We start from the raw sequence: 20,242 nt of genomic DNA on the forward strand, positions 1-20,242 counted from the left end.
CATTCCCTAATTCCAGAGGCGTCCTTGGCACACAGTAAGCACTTAACATATACCATTATTATTATATGCTTGCCTTCAACTGACAAGCTGGGAGATGATTCTGAAAATAGTATTCTAGCAGCAAGAAATACCTCTAAGAGAAGCAGAAGAGCACAGTCGTTATACTGGAAGTAAAAACTGACGAATCCAAACATGAAGCTGACTCTAGCAATCTCTAAACCTTATAAATTGGGCCAGCAATCAGACTTGGTCAGGGGTTATCTAAACTTTCAATCCAGAGTCGCAGAAGCCTGAGGTGTGTGCCATATTGTTTCCACTTCAACATTATTTAGCTTGCCTGTTTTCCTTCAGTCCGGCCCAGCAAAATATAGGGTAAAACCTTCCAAAGTAATTTAACTGCATTCTTAGAAAACAGCGCCTTTTGAAATCGATTCCTTTGAAACAGTGAGGAAATTGAAAGCTGTAGCTCCCAGATTTTTCATAAATTTAATGTGTAAAATATGACACTGAGAATGTCGTCTTCCCTCCTCCTATCTCAATCACCTAACTCCCTTTTACTTCTGACCTCATATCTTCCACCCCAGTCTTTCATCCCTACCTCCCTTATTCCTTTGCCTTTCCAATCAGGACACGCTAAATATGCTTCCGTGGAGCTGCCTGGGGAATGCCTAAAGTTTCAGCCAGGAGAAGGAAGCAATTTCCTATTCATCTTGGTCAAATTACATGAAATGGCACATGGGTAAAGTTCCAAGCCACTCCTGGGTCTCAAGCCGATCAATCCCAACAGGCCACAAAGAAATAGTTTTCCTTTTCACGGTCTTCTTTACTGTAAATACAAATTCCGCTTTTTCTCCTGGTTTCATTATTGTCTCATCATTCAAGGCTTTCTGACCAAAGCTAACTTGACTATTGGAGGAATTCCCTCGATAGAGTCTGAAGCACTTGCTGAAAGGGGGGATTCCTCCTATATACCCATCTTCAGAATCTGTTCTCCCAATGAAGAGATAAATTCATAACAATAGGATTTAAACAAATTCCTCTTGATGTCTAGAGATGCATATAAATGTACATCTACATTTTGGAGAGGGATCCATATGCCATACCTGCTCATCACAGTCAGATTCCAAGAAAGAAGGATCTTTCCGTAAGCAATTATCGAATCCATGCTCATCACTTTCATTAAGGCATTCACAACCAGCTTTGTTAATGAAGGGCATCAAATCCATCTGCAAAAAAATAAGTTGGAATTCGAGGTAAAGATCATTGTCAGAAAACAGAAGAAATGTAGTAAAAAGTTCAACAGATTGTAAGCTTCCTATAGCCCTCTCATCTACCTTGCTACCAACTCCTCGCTTAAGTCCTTCCGCTGACCTGGTAATCCCTACCCCATCATACTCAACAGACCATCCCTCTCCCCACCTTCAAAGCCTTATTCAAAGTCACATTTTCCCCAGAAAGCCTTTTCCAACTAAGCCCTCATTTCCCCACTCCCTCTGCACCACCCCAGCACTTGGATTGTACTCTTTGTTCAACCTACCCTCAGCCCCACGGCACTTATGTACAAAAATATCTGTGACTAATTTTAATATTTTCTCCCAGTCTAGACAGTATACTTCTTGTGGACAGGGAATATGTCTAATAACTGTTACACTGTACTCTCCCAAGCTCTTAGCAGAGTGCTCTGCACACGGTAAGCAGTTATATATATATATAATTTCTAGGCATCGTGCCTACCAACTACACTGTACCACACTTTTCCAAGTACTTACTACAGTGCTCTGCACATAGTAAGCATTAAATACCGATGAGTGATAAAATAGAGGCAATGTTTCTCACTAAATTAACTGCTTGTTTAAAAAGGACACTCTATAAAAGTGGATCGAGTTGATTTCTAGCCACATTCACCATAATCCACCATTTCCCTCCCCACATGAACCGCTGCTGACCCACTTTAGATTCCACTCAAGAAAACTTTAAGATTATTACATCCTGTCCTTCAAGAGATGAGGCAAATGAACTCCACTGCAGGCATTAGCTAACAAAGAATGTCTCTGTGAAAGTTTCATAATGGTAAAGATGCTTCACGAAGAGTTCTGGAAAAAGATAGTTAATGTCTATTGATAGGGTCAATCTGTATCCACCCCAGTGCTGGACATACAGTAAGCACTTAACAAATAGGCTAATAACAATCATTATTATTCTCATAACTTTAGGGCCTTCTGCCTCTAAAACAGTGCACATTGTGTTTTTGTATCACTTTATTAGCATTTTATAGGAACTAATTTTTAACTGCTTGAAGTTAAAACTATTCCCCAAGATTCCTAAGGTATACAATGCTAATGCAACACCATGCAACCCTGCTTTATAGTAGTTTTTCAGACACTCATATCTTGCCTGAGTTACAGCACTATGTTTCCTTTATTATTCCATCACTGTCTACCCAAATTATGCACTTATAAAAAAAATCACATCCTGGCAGGAATGTCACAATGCTTTATCGAAATTATTGCATTTATGCTTATGAAATACCACAATTCTCCAAAACACCGACAGCCCCCTTTACAAGTGAATGCTACAGGGTGGAAAAGTAATTCAACCCATCTTCCCACATATCTGTGTCTGTCATTTGTCCCGATCATTTTAATTAGTAAGAAGCTAACTTCACTTCTCAGGATTTTCGCCTGTATAATACTTTCCTGCCATGTTACTGGGCTCACTCATACATCAAGCACTTGGTATAGTGCTCTGCACACAGTAAGCGCTCAATAAATATGACAGTGAATGAATCACTAGCTTGTCACATTCTTGTACTGAATGTGAAAGATTCTGACATGCTTCCCATATACAGATATTTACTGATCTTTTTTTATTCCCAGGAGAAATGACGAATTTGACTGACAACCCGGATTTAAAAAGGAGGTGGAGACTGAACTGCCTGTCTTGCTGTTCTTAGCGGAGGAGTGGGAAAGAAACAACAGTAATCAATCAACGATATGAGTGCTTACTATGTGTAGAGTACTGTACTAAGTGCTTGCGAGAGTACGATACAACAGAAGGATCCAACAGTCATTGATAGAGAAGACAACAGAAGAGAAACCTCATGGGGGAAAGGTGAAAAAAAAAAGGAGGGAATTACAAAGGAGAACATTCTCCTTACAATAGATGGCCAAGAGGAAGAACCGTATTTCCTTCCTTGCAAAACTGGGGGAGAACTTAAAATTCTCACAGTCTTTGCTTGGCTATAAATTGCCATTTTGGCCACATATGGTTTCTTTCTGGAAAAAGAAATGCTTCATGCACTATTTGTTGCCCCCTTAATCAGCCCTTCTCCAGGCTGGCAAACCCTCAAGAACCAGGAAGGGTGGGCATGCACATCTCAGTCCCTTTCTCATCCAATCTCTCAATCCTCCCTCTCAGCCTTAGCAGCTAGTATAGCGTGGGGGAAATCTATTGCTCAGTACTTTAGCACAGGCTTGCTCTTTGAAGGCTGAGAGTTGCTTGTGTCAGCAGTGCCGGGAAACTGTGTGCCAGCCTTAAATGACAATTCTGAGAAAGCTTAAAATGTTCATACTAAATAAAGAAAACACACCTTGTCTTGGTGAGAGAGCAGTATGACAGTACACAGATAATAGTACACTGCTAATAACCAAAGACGAGTTGCACATGCGAGATGTCAGATTCTCTCTAGTTTCTTTCCGCAAGTTTAAATGTCTTATGTTTTAATAGGCGGGAATGCCCCATACTTAGCTGTGAATTTTAAATAGTTGACAGTGATATTTGCACAAGCAGTGTTACGGCACTTTAGAATATTTGTGAAACCTGCAATTAAGCCTAATAATTAGATTACAAATACCATAAGCAAACATCCTTGGCACTAATGAATATTCTGTTGCTAATTCCATTTTGTACACTTTTGACATTCAAAGCCTTTGAGCACATGGCAGGTGATGTGGGACCTTTTTTAAAAGAATATTCTGTCCACAGAGGGAAGTCCCCTTTTAGCAACTAATATTCTAAAAGTCTCTACAGAATAGCACTTTCAGCAAGACTTCTACGGGACAGCAAAATCAGAGAATTTTAACTTATGGGGGTTTTAAAGGCTAAAAAGCTATGAAATGTTTAGCAATTTTTTATCACTGATTTATAAATGGATGCTAGTCGATTGCAGCATTAAAATATACAGAAAAACATTTTTTTTCTCTTTTCCCAATGCAGAGATCTCTACGGGTCTATTTTAAAATAACCCAAACAATACACTTCATCTAATATGAACTATGGCAATGGGCTCATTATAAACATTCATTCAATAGTATTTACTGAGCGCTTACTATGTGCAGAGCACTGTACTAAGCCCTTGGAATGTACAAATCGGTAAGAGATAGAGACAGTCCCTGCCCTTTGACGGGCTTACAGTCTAATCGGGGGAGGCATAACGAGCAAGTTACCCTCTGATCCCACTTTCTCTAAGGATTCATACCAATTCTCCCAGCCAGAAGCAAGCTCTTCAAATGACTCGTTCTAATCCCAGCTCCGTCACTTGTCTGCTGTGATATCTTGAGCAAGTCACTTCAAATTCTCTAAGCCTCGGCTACCTGGTCTGTAAAGTGGGGATTAAGGCCGTGAACCCCATGGGGGACACGGATTTAGCTTGTATCTACCCCAGCACTTAGTACAGCGCCTGGTACGTAGTAAGCGCTTAAATGCCATTAAAAAAAAAAAATCAGATCCAAGTCATTTCTATCAAGCAGTCAGAACTCGTATCCAGTTCTTCGGACGTTTTCGAGACTGTCACGCCTTGGCACGCATTTGGCCAGATGCCTGCCTCGAGTCCGAAGTCGAGAGACCCAACCCAACTCCGAGCTACAGACCGCAGTTGCTGGTCCGCCCGGATGTTAAGCGAAGGGCTCCTCTGGCCTTTCCTATGGGTTCGGGTTCAGTCAGAAGTCTGGAGTCAAGGGAATTCAAATCGCTATCGTGCCGGTCCACGCCCACGTCCCATCCTTCCTCATCTACTGCGCCAGCCTCCTCATCCACTTCCCTGTCTCCATCCTCTCTTTCCAGTCCAAGCTTCTCTCCGCTGCCCGGGTCATCGTAACAATGACGATTATGATAACCATAAAAAGAAAAAATTCTGCTCTCTTGTCGCTCCTCCAAATCTCCACTGACAGAAACTCTTCATTATCAGCTTTAAGACATTCACTGAGTTCTCCCCGGCCTGCTTCTCCTTTCTCCTTTCCTACTACAGTCCAGCCTGTTCTCTTCACCCCATTAACCACCACCTATCTGCCGTGCCTTGAACTTATGTCTGTTGCTGATGTCCCCTTGCCATACCTGCTCTCTTTTCTGAGACTGCCTTCCTTTCACGGCGGACTGACCAATAATCCCTCACCTTGAAACCCCTTCTAAAATCACAACTCCTCTGGGAAGCCTTAACCTCGCGTCTCCCTCCCTTCTGCCTTGTGTATACGTTTGGATCCACACTCACCAAGTACTTTTATACTCAACCCTAAACCCACCGCTTCACTATCCTTATATCGTGGGGGTTTTTTTGACATGATTATTTAAGTGCTTACTGTATATTTATCGTTTATCTACCTCTTTATTTATATTAATATCTCTGTCTCCCCCTCTAGACCGTTAGCTTCCTATGGACAGGAATGTGCCGTCGGTTGCTATAATGTACTCTCCCAAGGGCTTGGCACATTGCTTTGCAACCAGTAAAGCGCTCAGAAAATATGATTATGAGTGAAGCACTCTTCTAAGTGCCGGGGTTAAGTTAATCAGGTGGGATCTGGTCCCTGTCCCACATGGAGCTCAAATTCAAGTATGAGGGAGAAAAGGTATTAAATCCCCATTTGACAGTTGAGGTGGGAACTGGCCCCTGTCCCACATGGAGCTCAAAGTATGAGGGAGAAAAGGAATTAAATCCCCATTTGACAGTTGAGGAAACTGAGGCACGAGGAAATTAAGTGACCTGTCAAAAGTCACTCGGCAGGCAAGTGGCCAAGCTGGGATTAGAACCCAGGTCTCCGTTTCCCAGGCCGATGCTTTATCCACTAGGCCAATGCAGTTTTCCATGCCGTTTCCTCTATGTGTCATTGACTTTAACGTCTGTCTAGATCGTATGGTCCTCTGAGGCAGGGATTGTATCTCCCAACTCTATAGTTACCTCCCAAGTGCTTAATACAATGCTCTGCACAGATTAAAACATTCAATAAACACCGCTGAATCACTGACTGAAGGGGCGGAGACTGTACCCTGGTAGACCACATCCCTGGTCCCATGAAGAATTTCTAGTTTGGTCGGCAACCCAGAGAAGACCAGTTTTTCCAGTCTTAAAGATGTCACGTCTTGCTTTGCTTCAGAGCAACACTGAGAAAAACAATGCTTTTGCAATACATGCATCCTCAATTCTTTCTTACAAAGTTTCATCACAAAACGGATTGTTCTTCAAAGCTGAGACACCATGAAGATGATGTCAGGCTGTGATTAAAGCTGGAAACTTGAATGCAAGGCAGTACTTTACCTTTTAAAAGTATTTTCATGGCCCAGCCTGAGAATTTTACATTCTTTTCAAAAAACATTTGACACCTCATGGGGGGAAAAGAGTGCTTTTTTTAAAATAGCTTTTCACATTCCATCTTTACTTTTAAAACTTGACTTTTCCTGCTTATTTCCTACCTGAAATCATAACAATGAAATCACAATTAGCTGATGTGTTAGGAAGTATCCCTGTGGCTAAAGCAGCAGGACTGATGAACTCCTAAGTCTTTTTCATGCAAACGCCCTTGGTGACAAAGAGAAATACAAAAATGAGAGAGACCAGTTAAAGTGCTTTCCAAAATTTTCCAAAAGCTGCCAGCCCTGAATCAATGCTTTCCTAACCTATTTGGCTTTTTAAGTGCAAACTACCCACATACTTTCTTGGCATCAAATTTAGACTACTAGAACATTTTCCCTTTTTTTCAAGAGATAATGCTTTGGCTTAAAAATTAAAGGCATGTGCAAGAAAAAAACCGCTTCAGAGGGCTGAAGTAGCTGCTTAACTAGTTAAATACTTTCCATTTAGTTGCACACCTGAGAGAATACCCAAACTACGTCTCAACTCTTTACCGTTTTTAATCTGCCAACTCCTCTGCCCAGTGTTCGTGAGAGAGAAATGGCTGCATAGCCTAAACCTGGTTGAGTTGTGAGCTCGCCATGTTTCCCTTCCAGGATGCTTTAATGGCGGGTTTAGGGCAGGATTGTTCCTAAGCTTGGGAAGGGAGGGATAGGGTGACACAAAAACAAAATTGGGAAGGTGATGGGGCCTTAGCTACTGGCCCAGGATGTGCCCTAGTGGAAAGAATATGGTCCTGGAAGTCAGAAGACTTGGGTTCTACTCAGGTCCTGGAAGTCAGAAGACTTGGGTTCTACTCGCTACGCCACCGATTGCTGTGTAATCTTGGGCGAATCACTTAATTTCTCTCTGTCTTCCCCAGGGCACTTTGTAAAGGGCTCAACTTTAAAAACGAAATACAGAAGAGTCTTTGAGTGCTCATCCCCCATCTAGCAGAAGTCTGCAATTCTACACAAATGTGAATGTGAATTCGAGAATGAAGGCCAAATCGGCCGGTATCGATATGCATTTCATGCTATAACCACCCAGCCGTGAGGGAAATCTGCCCTTGACTTCTCTGGAAAGTTAGTTACGGTAAGGATGACGACGACGACAGTCTCCCATCAAGAATGACAGACGGGTCTTAGTCCAATTAATGAAGACTGAGAAACTGCATATGGGACTTGATCGTAGTACAATTACTTTGCGCCGCTCCGTCAATCCCTCCTTTCGGGCACCTTTGCGCCTGCTGGGGTAGAGTGTGCAAAGAGCAAGTGTGCGGGTGGGGCGGCTGAACATTGCCAAGTGTAAAGAAGAATTTAACGTACAAAACCCACTTATGGCCCAAGTCCCGACGGTCTGTTGAAATTAGGTATAGGAGCAGAGTGGCTTAGTGGAAAAAGCACGGGCTTGGGAGTCAGAGGTTTTAATCCTGGCTCCGCCACTTGTCTGCTGTGTGACCCTGGGCTTCACTTTTCTGGGCCTCAGTTCCCTCATCCGTCAAATGGGGATTAAAAATGCGAGCCCCATGTGCGACAACCTGATTACCCTGTATCTACTCCAGTGCTTAGAACAGTGCTTGGCACATATTAAGCACTTATATTTCATAATTATTATTATTAGGTAACTACACACACTGCACACGCCTTTAAAAATGATGTTTTGGAGAATTATTTGACTTCTCTTATGGTAGCCGCCCGGCAAGATGTCAGGAAACCTGAAATTTAAACTGCCACGTAGACTGCCACGAAGCATAAAGAAGCTGGGTGACCATTTAACCCAGAGAAATTTTACATCATTTAAGAACTGGGTGAGACTGCATACCAGACAAAAATGCAGTGTAAAGCCACAAATTAATTCAGGCTTCAGGGACTCTTTTCCCTAAAAGGTAAATGCGACATAAATCATAAAAGGGGATGAAAGGGGCATTAAAGAGAATGGGAAATATTAAAGAAAGGAAGCAGGCCAGACGAGACTATGTGATTGTCAAAGAGGGTAAATTTCAGGGATTTTTAAAAATAAATGTAAAGTTATATGGCAGTTTTAGACACTTCTTGCATATAAATTACATATATGTACAACAATGACTTTTGAAAATAAAAGCAATTGAGCTATCACCTCCCTTCCCCTACCATATTTCAATCCTATTAAGTCACCCCATTAAGTTCCTAACTGCACGTAACTATGACTGTCATGCACACATACATAGCCTTTTGGAATATCAGTGTCTTCATTATTTCCAGGGTCATTTTCTAAATGCTGTTTTATTTTTTCTTCCAATCCCACAGCATCCGCTCCTTGATACTGGTCGATTCGCACTTTGTTCCGAAAAAAGAGAAACGTGGGTGTTGCCGAAATATTGTTGGTAGCAGCCGTTCCCTAAAACGAATGAGAAACAGCACATTAAGCCATTTATATGACACATCTGTAAATATGCTAACCTTATACGTTAAACTTTTTTTTACGTGTATTTAACATTTTTTTCCTCCAGATAGATGAACTGTAACGTAATAAGCAGTGACCCTGTCTAGGATCTCTAGTCACGAAGTCTCTCTCAAGCGCTTAGTACAGTGCTCTGCACACTACGTGTTCCATCAGTTGGTGGTACTTTGATTGGGTGTTTACTAGAGAAGCAGCGTGGCTCAGTGGAAAGAGCCCGGGCTTGGGAGTCAGAGGTCATGGGTTCGAATCCCAGATCCACCGCTTGCCAGCTGTGTGTGACCTTGGGCAAGTCACCTAACTTCTCTGGGCCTTAGTTCCCTCCTCTGTAAAATGGGGATGAAGACTGAGAGCCCTACATGGGACAACCTGATTATCCTGTATCTACCCAGGGCTCAGAACAGTGCTTGGCACACAGTAAGCGCTTAACAAATACCAACATTATTATTATTATTATTATTGAGCATTATACTAAGCCCTTGGGAATACAACAGAATTAGCATGTGTGCTTCCTGTCCATAATGAGTTTACAATCTAGAGGGGACACACATTAATATGCATAAGTAATTTAGAATATATTAAAGATATGTACACAAGTGCTGTGGGGCAAATATCAAATGTTCACAGATCCAAGGGCACGGACAACGCGTAAGGAGAGACAGCCGGGGAAAAGAGGGCTTAATCATTCATTCGATAGTATTTATTGGGCGCTTACTATGTGCAGAGCTCTGTATTAAGCACTTGGAATGTACAATTCGGCAGCAGACAGAGACAATCCCTGCCCAGTGACAGGCTCAGAGTCTAATCGGGGGAGACAGACGGACAAAAACAAGACAACATAATCACGATAAATAGAATCAAGGGGATGTACACCTCATTAACAAAATAAATAGGGTAATAAAAATATAAACAAATAATCAAGGAAGGCCGCCTGGAGGAGATGCGACCTTGATGCTTTGAAGGAGGGCCGTTACTTTTCGCCACTGCTTCCTAAGAATCCCGCCTGACTGCTGTAATATGCTCACACCATTCCACTGTATCCTGGCCTGGGGGGCTGTTAAAATTTGGCTTTAGAATATTGAAGATTAATAATGGCACTTTTTTAATCTAGGTGCTAAAAACTGGTGAAGATGTACAGGGATCATCTTGGGATTAGAAGCTGGGTCTCCTACTCATAGCCCTTTGCAGCTCCAATTCGATCCAGAACAGTGGCTGATCATCCCATCGTAAAAACAAGGTCCATTAGGAAATACAGTAGCAAAAGGAAAGTCACACAATGGCTCTCTATCATCTGATTGTAGTTAAATATAGAAGATGCGTTAATAAAAGGCATTTCTTAAGACTCCAATGCATCTGACACCACTTTGAATTTTCACACCTGGAAAAAGTTCTCTTCTGGAGATACGAACATTTATGAGTTAAATTGATGGCCCCCTCCCCCCCCAAAAAAAGGCATGGGACAACTATAGGAAGGCTGAATAAGAGATTTAGGGCTTTGAAGAGCCAAGGAGCTACAATTAAAAATGGGTTCAATATTTGAATAAGATCTTCACACCTCTGAAGGTAATCAAACAAATTATCAGAGGTTTTTTGCACCACAGGAAAATACATAATTGGGTGTCAAATTTATAAACACTTTCTACGGTATGAGCAAAATGAAGACGACTTCTCAAAAGAAGTCTGATTTGATTTTGTCCCCCCACCTATTAAAATCAAAATTTTGAATTACAGGATTTACATAGCCTAATGGGAAGAGCATAGGCCTGGGAGTCAGGGGAAACGGATTTTAATCCCAGCTGCGCCACTTTCTTGTCGCGCAAGCTTGGGCAAATCGCTTCTCTATGCCTCAGTCTCCTCATCCGTAAAATGGAGATGAAATACCTTTTGTCCCTTGCCCTTAAAACTGAGCCCTGTGTTGCAATCTGATTACTCTGTATCTACCCCAGTGCTTGATAATGGTGCTCGGCACACCGTAGCACTTAAATACCACTATTATTATTAGCAATGAATGAATTTCTTTTCCTTTTTATGAGACAATCGAGAGAAAAAAGTAACTTTAATTCTAAGATGAAGAAAATTAAAAAGAAGACAATTCTCTCTGTACACTGTGAGGGAAGCCTGCTTCAAAGATGGAGTGAGATATTTTATCCTTTGCTAGCTAGTCCAGCTTTCCTGCAAAATATACATATTTGCAATATGATTACTACTTTGCAAAGCATCCAGAACATTACTAATACTAATTAATAGTTATGGTTCGTTAAGCACTTACCGTGTGCCGGGCACTCTACGAAGCGCTGGGCTGGATACGAGCAAGTCGGGCCAGACACAGTCCCACTTGGGGCTCACAGTCTCAATCCCCATTTTACAGATGAGATGACAGGCACAGAAGTGAAATGGCTTGCCCAAGGTCACCCAGTAGACAGGTGGCGGAGCTCAAACTGGAACCCATGACCTTCTGAGAAGCGGCGTCGCTCAGTGGAAAGAGCCCGGGCTTGGGAGCCAGAGGTCCTGGGTTCGAATCCCCGCTCTGCTACCTGACAGCCATGTGACTGTGGGCGAGTCACTTCACTTCTCTGGGCCTCAGTTCCCTCATCTGTAAAATGGGGATGAAGACCGTGAGCCTCACGAGGGACAACCTGATGACCCTGTATCTACCCCAGCACTTAGAACAGTGCTCTGCACATAGTAAGCGCTTAACAAATACCAACATTATTATTATTATTCTGACTCCCAGACCTGTGCTCTATCCACTAGGCCATGCTCCCTTCCTAACATCGGTATAATGCAGAGGCACCTTTTATGACAATCTTGAAATCAATCAATGGCATTTACTGAATGCTTATTGCATGCAGAGCACTGTACTAAGCACTTGGGAGAGTATACTATGACAGAGTTGAAAGAGAGAGTTGCCCACCATGAGTTTACGGTCTAGACAGGGTTTCAAAGATGTGGGCATAGAAATAATGAGAAGCAGCACAGCCCAGAGGATAGAGCCCGGGCCTGGGAATCTGAGGCACCTGGGTCTAATCCTGGCTCAGCTACTGGTCCGCCATGTGACTTGGGCCCGTCACTTAACCTCTCTGTGCCTGTTACCACATCTGTAAAATGGGGGTTAAGACTGTTCATGAGTTCATGAGTTCGAATCCCAGCTCTGCCACTTGTCAGCTGTGTGACTGTGGGTGAGTCACTTAACTTCTCTGTGCCTCAGTTCCCTCATCTGTAAAATGGGGATTAAGACTGTGAGCCCCACGTGGGACAACCTGATTCCCCTATGTCTGCCCCAGTGCTTAGAACAGTGCTTGGCACATAGTAAGCGCTTAACAAATACCAACATCATTATTATTATTATTACTGTTGAGTTCCATGTGGGACAAGGACTGTGTCCAACCTAATTATCTCACATCTGCCCAGGCGCTTAGTGCCCGGCATGTAATAAACACAAATGTCATAAGAACAAAATGAGGACAATCTGGATTGATATTAAACTGATCCCTAAGTAAGGTAAATCCTTCTCTCCATCCCCTATCTCTCTCCCCACTACTATGCACGATTTATATATACATATATATATATATATATATATATATATATATATGTGTGTGCGTGTGTACATATATCACAATTATATATAATATATACACACACATATGTAAAATACATAAAAATATCAAAAGATCTTGGTATATTACTCACCTGGCACTGATGTACATCCACTTCCAAAAAGACTGCCTGGGGATACTTATTACTCAGAGCATTGAAAGCCGGTGCTATCCTTAAACAAGGTCCACATCTATAAAGAAAAAGAAATGCTTTAATCAACATGATGAATATTTTGCCCCACCTTCTGCACTTCTAGAAAATGGCAGTTTAGAAGAGTAGCTATAAAAGAGAAAATAAAAATAATCACGAGTCACTAGTTAATTTGGCAAATCACTCCCTAAAATTTTGAACTATAAGATGCTTTGGGGTTGGAAATGATGGCATTAAAGATTCTAACTGTAATTTTCTTTTAAGTTACTTGTGCTTATCCCTATTCTTTAGATTAGAAACCCCTTGGAACATGGATTATGACTTGCTTCTGTTTAACTCCTCATACCCTAGCAGTGTTCCGCTCACTGAAGATGTTCAATAAATATCGCTGAAGATGAAAGAAAGAAAGGAGAAATTACCAAAAACCCTCTCTCGAGTTCAGGCTATCAAGTGGAATACACAGCTGCACATGCTTTAGCGATATAATCGGTAATTATCCAATGAAACTAAAACCTGACGTTATCAGTTTCACTGTTGCACCTGTCAAGCCTAGCAGTAATAATAAATAATAATTAGCATTTGCTAAGCACTTACTACGTGTCAAGCACTGTGGTAGATACAAGCTACTCAGTTTGGACACAGTCCCTGTCCCACACGGGGTTCACAGTCTTAATCCCCATTTTACAGATGAGGGAACTGAGGCACAGAGAAGTGAAGTGCCTTGCCCAAGGTCACAGAGCGCATAAGTGGTGGAGCTGGGAGCAGAACCCAGGTTCTTCTGACTTTCAGGCCCATGCTCTATCCACTAGGCCATGCCGCCTTTCTAGAAGACAAACATGACCCCGCTCAACTCGTGCCTAGTAGCAGTAAGGTTTTCCTCAGCACTTTTGTCAAAAGTTATTTGTTTCCAATTAGATTTGCTGCTCCGCCACTTGCCGGTGGGATGGCAAATTACGTGTACATATTCCTGTTAACTGAAGTCATGATTATTTTAGGTTGCCTGGTCTTGGTCATCACAAGTCGACCGGTGGTATTTATCGAGCATCCACTCTGGGCTTAGCAGAGTGGCTGTAATGGAAGATGCTTTCCTGCCCTCCAGAAGCTGCCCCACTACTGGAGTGAGTCGCGGTGACAATTCTTTAAAGAAAGAAAATACAGAGATGCCGCTGATAGGAACCCAGATGAACCCCCGATTGGACTGTGAGCCCGTCAATGGGCCGGGATTGTTTCTATCTGTTGCCGAATTGTCCATTCCAAGCGCTAAATCCAGTGCTCTGCACATAGTAAGCGCTCAATAAGTACTATTAAATGAATAAGGAGAATACGCCTTTCATTGTAACACACGGGTGCTATGGCTGACTAAACACCTAAGTGTTGAGCGTTGTCACCAAACCTGTCAGTCTTACCTTCCCTCCACCTAAACTGCCATCACGATGATCCCACTTGACTACTGCACAACTACCCCTCGGACCTCCCCGACTCCCGTCTCTCCCCCATACGCCGCTCCACTGCTCATTTTTCTTAAAAAGAAAACAGAAAAAAGCTCGGTCCACCACTCCCCTCTCCTCAGAGAGCAAAGCTTCAATAGTTGCCCATCCATCTCTGCATCAAACTCCGTACCTAATTGGCTTTAAAGCACTCCCAAGTCGGCTCTCCCTTCTTTCCCCGTACGATCCAACCCTCCACACTTCGCTCCTCTTACTTTACACCAAACCTCTCACCGTACTTCGATCTCGTCTTCCTCGCTGCTGCCAGGGGATCGCTCCTCCTACCTTCAAAGAGACCTCCCCCAGGTAAAAGCAAAAAGCAGCACAGCCTATTGGAAAGAATACAAACTCGGCAGTCAGAAGACCTGGGTTCTACTCCCAGCTCCTCCAACTGCCGGCTGGGCGACCTTGGGCAAGTCACGTAAGCGTCCTCCACCTCGGCCTCTTCACCTGTAAAACGGGAAGTAAATCCCACTTCACCCTTCTTACTCTTTTGAGACCCAAGTGGGACAGAGACCGCGTCTGACTCGATTAACTTCTATTCGCTCCAGGACTTGGAACAGCGCTCCAAACATAGTGAGAGCTTAACGGATGCCATAATGATCATTAAATTTCCCCGATTCCCTTTCCTTTCCGTGTTGTCCTTCCACTTGGATCTGGGCCCTTTATTCGCCCCACCCTCGGCCCTACAGCACTTACGCACGTACCTATTATTTATATTGTCTGTCTCCCTCTCTAGACTGTAACCTCCTTGTGGGCGGGGAACACGTGGACTAAATCTGTCATATTGTTCTCTACCAAGCGGTTAGTAAAGTGCTCTAAATACTGTTTGCACTCGATATGATTGAGTGATTATCCCTTATCTATTGTAATAATGATGATGTTGGTATTTGTAAGCCCTCACTAAGTGCCGACCACCGTTCTAAGCGCTGGGGTAGGTACGGGATAATCAGGTTGTCCCACGTAAGGTTCAAAGCCTTAATCCCCATTTTACAGATGAGGTAACTGAGGGACTGAGAAGTTAAGTGACTCGCCCAAGTCACACAGACGAGAGAGGGCGGAGCTGGGATTAGAACCCACGACTTCTGACTCCAAAGCCCGGGCTCTTTCCGCTGAGCCACGCTGCTTCTCTAATTATACTGTACAAGCGCTTGGGAGAGTACCATAAAACGGAGTCAGGAGGCACGCTCCCAGCCCGCCAAGGGCTCGCCCCCTCAAATGGGAGGCAAACACCGAAATTAATTATGAATACACACATAAATGCCGTGGGGCTGAGGGGGGCTTAGTCGGGGAAGACCTTTGGGAGGAGAGATGAGGTTAATAAAGCTTTGAAGGAGGGGAGAGTGACGGTCTACTGGATGTACAGGGGAGAGATTTCAGGACCAGAGGCGGGATGTGGGCCAGAGAGCGACACAGTGATAGACTAGACTGCGGTACAGAGATGTAGATTAGTACCGGAGAAGCGAACCAAGTCTGCAGGACTGAAGTAGGAGAGCAGCGAGGTAAAATAGGAGGAAGGGTGATGGAGGGCTTTAAAGCCAATGGCAAGACGTTTCTGTTTGACGCAGAGGTGGATGGGCAGCCGCTGGAGGTTCTTGAGGAATGGGGAAACACAGATCGAACTTTGCTTAGAAAAACGATCCAGGCAGCAGAGGAAAATAGCGACTGGAGAGGGGAAAGACAGGAGGCAGGGAGGTCAACAAGGAGGCTGAGGCAGTAGTCCCTCCCACTTCGCATCCGTCAGAAAACCTTTCTGCCCATCTACAAATCCCTACTAAAAATGACAACTCCTCCCGAGGCCTCCCCCGATTAATCTCTTCCTTCCCTGTTGAAGCCCTCCCTTCTGTGTGACCTACACACCTGGTCCAGAGTGGAGAGAGCTCAGAGGGTCATGGGTTCTAATCCCAGCTACGCCACTTATCTTCTGTGTGAACTTGGGCAAGTCACTTCACTTCTCTGGACTCGACTACGTCACCTGTAAGATGGGGATTCAGTCTGTGAGCCCCGCATGGGGCAGGGGATGTGTCCCAAGCAATTTGCTTCTATCCACCCCAGCGCTTAATACACTGGTTGGCACATAGTAAGCGCTTAAAAATTACCACGATTATTATTATTACTCCCCTTAAACTCTTCAACACTCACTTCCCCCCCCATTCCCACAGCACTTATGAACACAAAAAATCTATAATTAATTTTAATACCTGTCTCTTCTAAATCTGTAAATCCCCTGTGGGCAGGGATCACTTATGCCACATTTTTGGACTGTATTCTTCCAAGCATTTAGTACAATGGTCTGCACATAAAAAGCACTCAGATACCACTGACTGACTGACTGGCTATTGAGATGACCAACCTGGACTGGTGCAAATTAATCAGTGATTGCTTTTCCGGGGGGGGGGGGGAAGGGCAGCAGAAGGACTCAAAGTGTGGAGAGCTGCATTCTGGTGTTTTTGAGCGGCAAGGGAGTTCCAGAATGGGAAAAGGAGGAGAAGGGGCAGAGGCCGTATCTACCAACCGCGCTCTCCCAAGCGTTTAGTATAGTGCTCTGCACACAGTAAGTGCTCAATAAGGACTAAATGAACAAGGGATCAGAGGCAGAAGTCCCTTTCATATCAAGCCAAACTACATTTCTGTATTCTCCGTTAATTGGGCTCTTCTTGCCACGGGAACTGTGCCTTACTCGTCCTCAATTCATCTGTACCTCGAACGGTGCTCTTCGACTAGGAGGAGTTCGAAATATACCGCTGATCATGATGAAACATATTTTACCTGTGACTTGGTTTTGTACTGTTGGAAATTATTCTGTTTATCTAGTCAGTGATTCCTGTCACAGACCCTGGTCAATATAATGAGCCGGAAAGTGTTTAAACATTTTTTGAAGAATGAAACGTTTACTTCCAAGCCATAATTCCCACTGACTTGCAGTCCGTAAACAGTGACATCTTTATGAACTAGAATTCTCGGTTACAGCTTTTTCAAGCCATTCCTTTGCCGCTGAGCCACGGGGTCTCAGAACAGCTCAAGCATCTGTTCCGGCTCTAAGACGACCTGAAATTATAAGGTTCTAAATTAGAATTCTGCCCCTGAACTTTAAGGGACAGTTTCTCTACACTCAAGTAGCTGAAAAACGAGCGAGGGAGGCAGACAGTGAAATAGATTATTTCCTCTCCTATCTGGCCTGGATTACTGCATCAGCCTCCTTGCTGACCTCCCAGCCTCCTGTCTCTCCCCACTCGTCCATACTTCACTCTGCTGCCTGGATGATCTTTCTACAAACATTCAACACATCACCCCAATCCTCAAAAAACTCCAGGGGTTGCCCATCCACCTCTACATCATAAACTCCTCGCCACTGGCTTTAAAGCACTCCCCGACGTTGCCTCCTCCTACCTCACCTCGCTATTCACCTCCTCCAAGAGACCTTCCCAGACTGAGCTCCCCCCTTTTACCCTCTGCTCCCTCTACCCCTTCACCTCTCAGCAGCTAAACCCTCTTCTCCCCCTTTCCCTCTCCTGTACCACCCCCTCAGCACTGTACTCGTCCGCTCAACTGTATATATCTTTATCACCCTATTTATTTTATTTTGTTTGAGATGTACATCACCCTGATTCTATTTAGTTACCATTGTTTTTATGAGATAGTCTTCCCCTTGACTCTATTTATTGCCATTGTTCTTGTCTGCCTGTCTCCCCCGATTAGACTGTAAGCCCGTCAAAGGGCAGGGACTGTCTCTACCTGTTGCCGACTTGTACATTCCAAGCGCTCAGAACAGTGCTCTGCTCATAGTAAGCGTTCAATTAATACTACTGAATGAATACTCTCCTTCTACAACCCAGCCCGTACACTTTGCTCTAATACTAAACCTTCTCGCTGTGACTCCATCTCACCTGTCTTGCCACTGACCGCAAACCCACTCCTGCCTGTGGTCTGGAATACCCTCCCTCCTCAAATCTGACAATCACTCTCTCTTCAAAGTCTTCTTGAAGGCACATCTCCTCTATGAGGCCTTCCCAGACAGAGCCCCTCCTTTCCCCTTCTCCCACTCCCTTCTGCGTCGCCCTGACTTGGTCCCTTAGTTCTCCCCACTCCAAGCCCCACAGCACTTTTGTACGTATCTGTCATTTATACAGATTAGCCTATAAACTCACTGTGGGCAGGAAATGGGTCTCTTTACCATTGTGTTGTACTCTCCCGAGCACTTAGTAGAGTGTTCCGCACACAGTAGAGCTCAATAAATATGACTGAATGAATGAATGACAGATAGCAGAAGCAGAGTATAAAGCTACTTACATAGCACTTTGGATAATGGGGTTCACTCCCTTCTCCCCGAAATATCATCTAACTTTGGTTTTTGGTTTTGACACAGTTCTCTCCTGATTCTCCTCTTACCTCTCTGTTCATTTCTTATCAGTCTCCTTTGCTTGGTCTTCCCTCTACTATGAGTGCTCGTTCCTTAAGTTTTTCTGAGTCCTCTTCCGTTTTCAATTTAAACACACCCAACTTGGGGAGCTTCTTAGCTTCTATAACTTCAATTACCACTCGGATGTGTCTGACTCTCAAAACTACCTCCTGCCCCCAACCTTCCCATGTCGTTGCAAACCCGCACTTCCTCTTGCCTCCAGGACACCTCTGCACTTGGACGTCTCTCTGACATCACAACTGAATTCATCTCCCCCGCCCTGGCAAATTCTCTTCTCATGCTTTCTCATCACCGCGGACAGCACCGCGATCGTTCGTGTCTACAAGGCCTGCAACCCTGGCTTTACCGCCAACCCCTCCCTCTTCTTCGATGCCCATAGTCAATCTGTCCAAAAATGTTGGTTTTTTTCCCACTGCAACAGTTCCAGGATCGGCCCTTTAGTCTCCATCCTAACTTGGGCACTGTTGGTATAGTATTTGTCCTATCTTGGCTTGACTACTGCATCGGTCTCCTTCTTGGTTTCCCAGCTTCCAGGCTTTCCTCTGTCCAGCCCATTCTTCACTATGCTGCCCAAATCATTTGCCTAAAACATCCTTCCGTTCACACTTTCCCTCTCAAAATCCTCAGGTGGTTTTCAATCACCCTCCACATCTACCAGCTCCTCCCAACAGCCGGCTAGAAAGCACTCAATCAGTTCTCTCCCTCCTAGTTATCCGCTCTGTCCTCCACCACCCCAACTCACACACTTCATTTCTTTCAAGCAAACCGAGTCACCGTGGCTCATTCTTGTGTCTCCTTCTGCTGGCCCCTGGCTCACACCCCTTTCTTTCCCCACCCAGATTTCCCTCCGCTTCCAATTCTACAAACCACAGCTCCTCCCATTTTCAAAACCCTTTACAAATCACCCTGCCCCAGGAGGCAGTCTCCCTACTTCGTAGTCCCATTACCATTAGCGTGTTCACCCTTTCCGGGCCACCGGACCCCTTGAGTCCTCATGACCTCGCCAAACCGCTCCGTACACCTCTCGTATACCCTGCTGCTTCAACACCAACCCCTGCCCGGGTCCCTTTTTCCCTTTCCTGTCGGCCTCCGGGCTCTCCCCACTCCAGTCCGTAGTTCGCTCTGCTGTGCGGATCATTTTTCTGAAATAACGTTTCTCCCCACTCGAGATTCGATTTATTGCTATTGTTTTTACCTGTCTCCCCCGATTAGACTGTAAAGCCCGTCAAAGGGTAGGGACTGTCTCTACCTGTTACCGATTTGTCCATTCCAAGCGCTTAGTACAGTGCTCTGCACATAGTAAGCGCTCAATAAATACTACTGAATGAAAGGGTTGCCCATCCATCTCCACGTCAAACAGACACTCCTTACCGATGGTTTTAAAGCACTCGATCACCTCGCTCCGGCCTCGCCGATCTCCTGCTCCAATCCAGCCCGCTCTTCTAGCCCTAGCTTGCACACTATATTTTGATCTTGTCTACCTCTCTGATGACCCCTTTCCCACGTCCTCTTCCCGACCCGGAACTCCCTCCCACTCCATATGCACCA

At 44.3% G+C, this 20,242-nt stretch overlaps 1 protein-coding gene across 3 annotated transcripts in view; it reads right to left on the bottom strand.

The window, feature by feature from the left end:
• Positions 1-20,242, bottom strand: part of TXNL1 (thioredoxin like 1) — a 45,611-nt gene that overhangs the window by 14,943 nt on the left and 10,426 nt on the right. For all 3 annotated transcript variants that reach the window (XM_029060027.2, XM_029060028.2, XM_029060029.2), the window contains exons 2-4: positions 12,731-12,827; positions 8,804-8,977; positions 1,104-1,226 (exon numbers count right to left, since the gene is read on the bottom strand). In XM_029060027.2, coding sequence (XP_028915860.1) covers positions 1,104-1,226; positions 8,804-8,977; positions 12,731-12,827 — 394 coding nt within the window. The remainder of the gene's footprint in view (positions 1-1,103; positions 1,227-8,803; positions 8,978-12,730; positions 12,828-20,242) is intronic.

Source organism: Ornithorhynchus anatinus, chromosome 3 (genome assembly GCF_004115215.2).
Source record: "Ornithorhynchus anatinus isolate Pmale09 chromosome 3, mOrnAna1.pri.v4, whole genome shotgun sequence".
NCBI lineage: Eukaryota > Metazoa > Chordata > Mammalia > Monotremata > Ornithorhynchidae > Ornithorhynchus > Ornithorhynchus anatinus.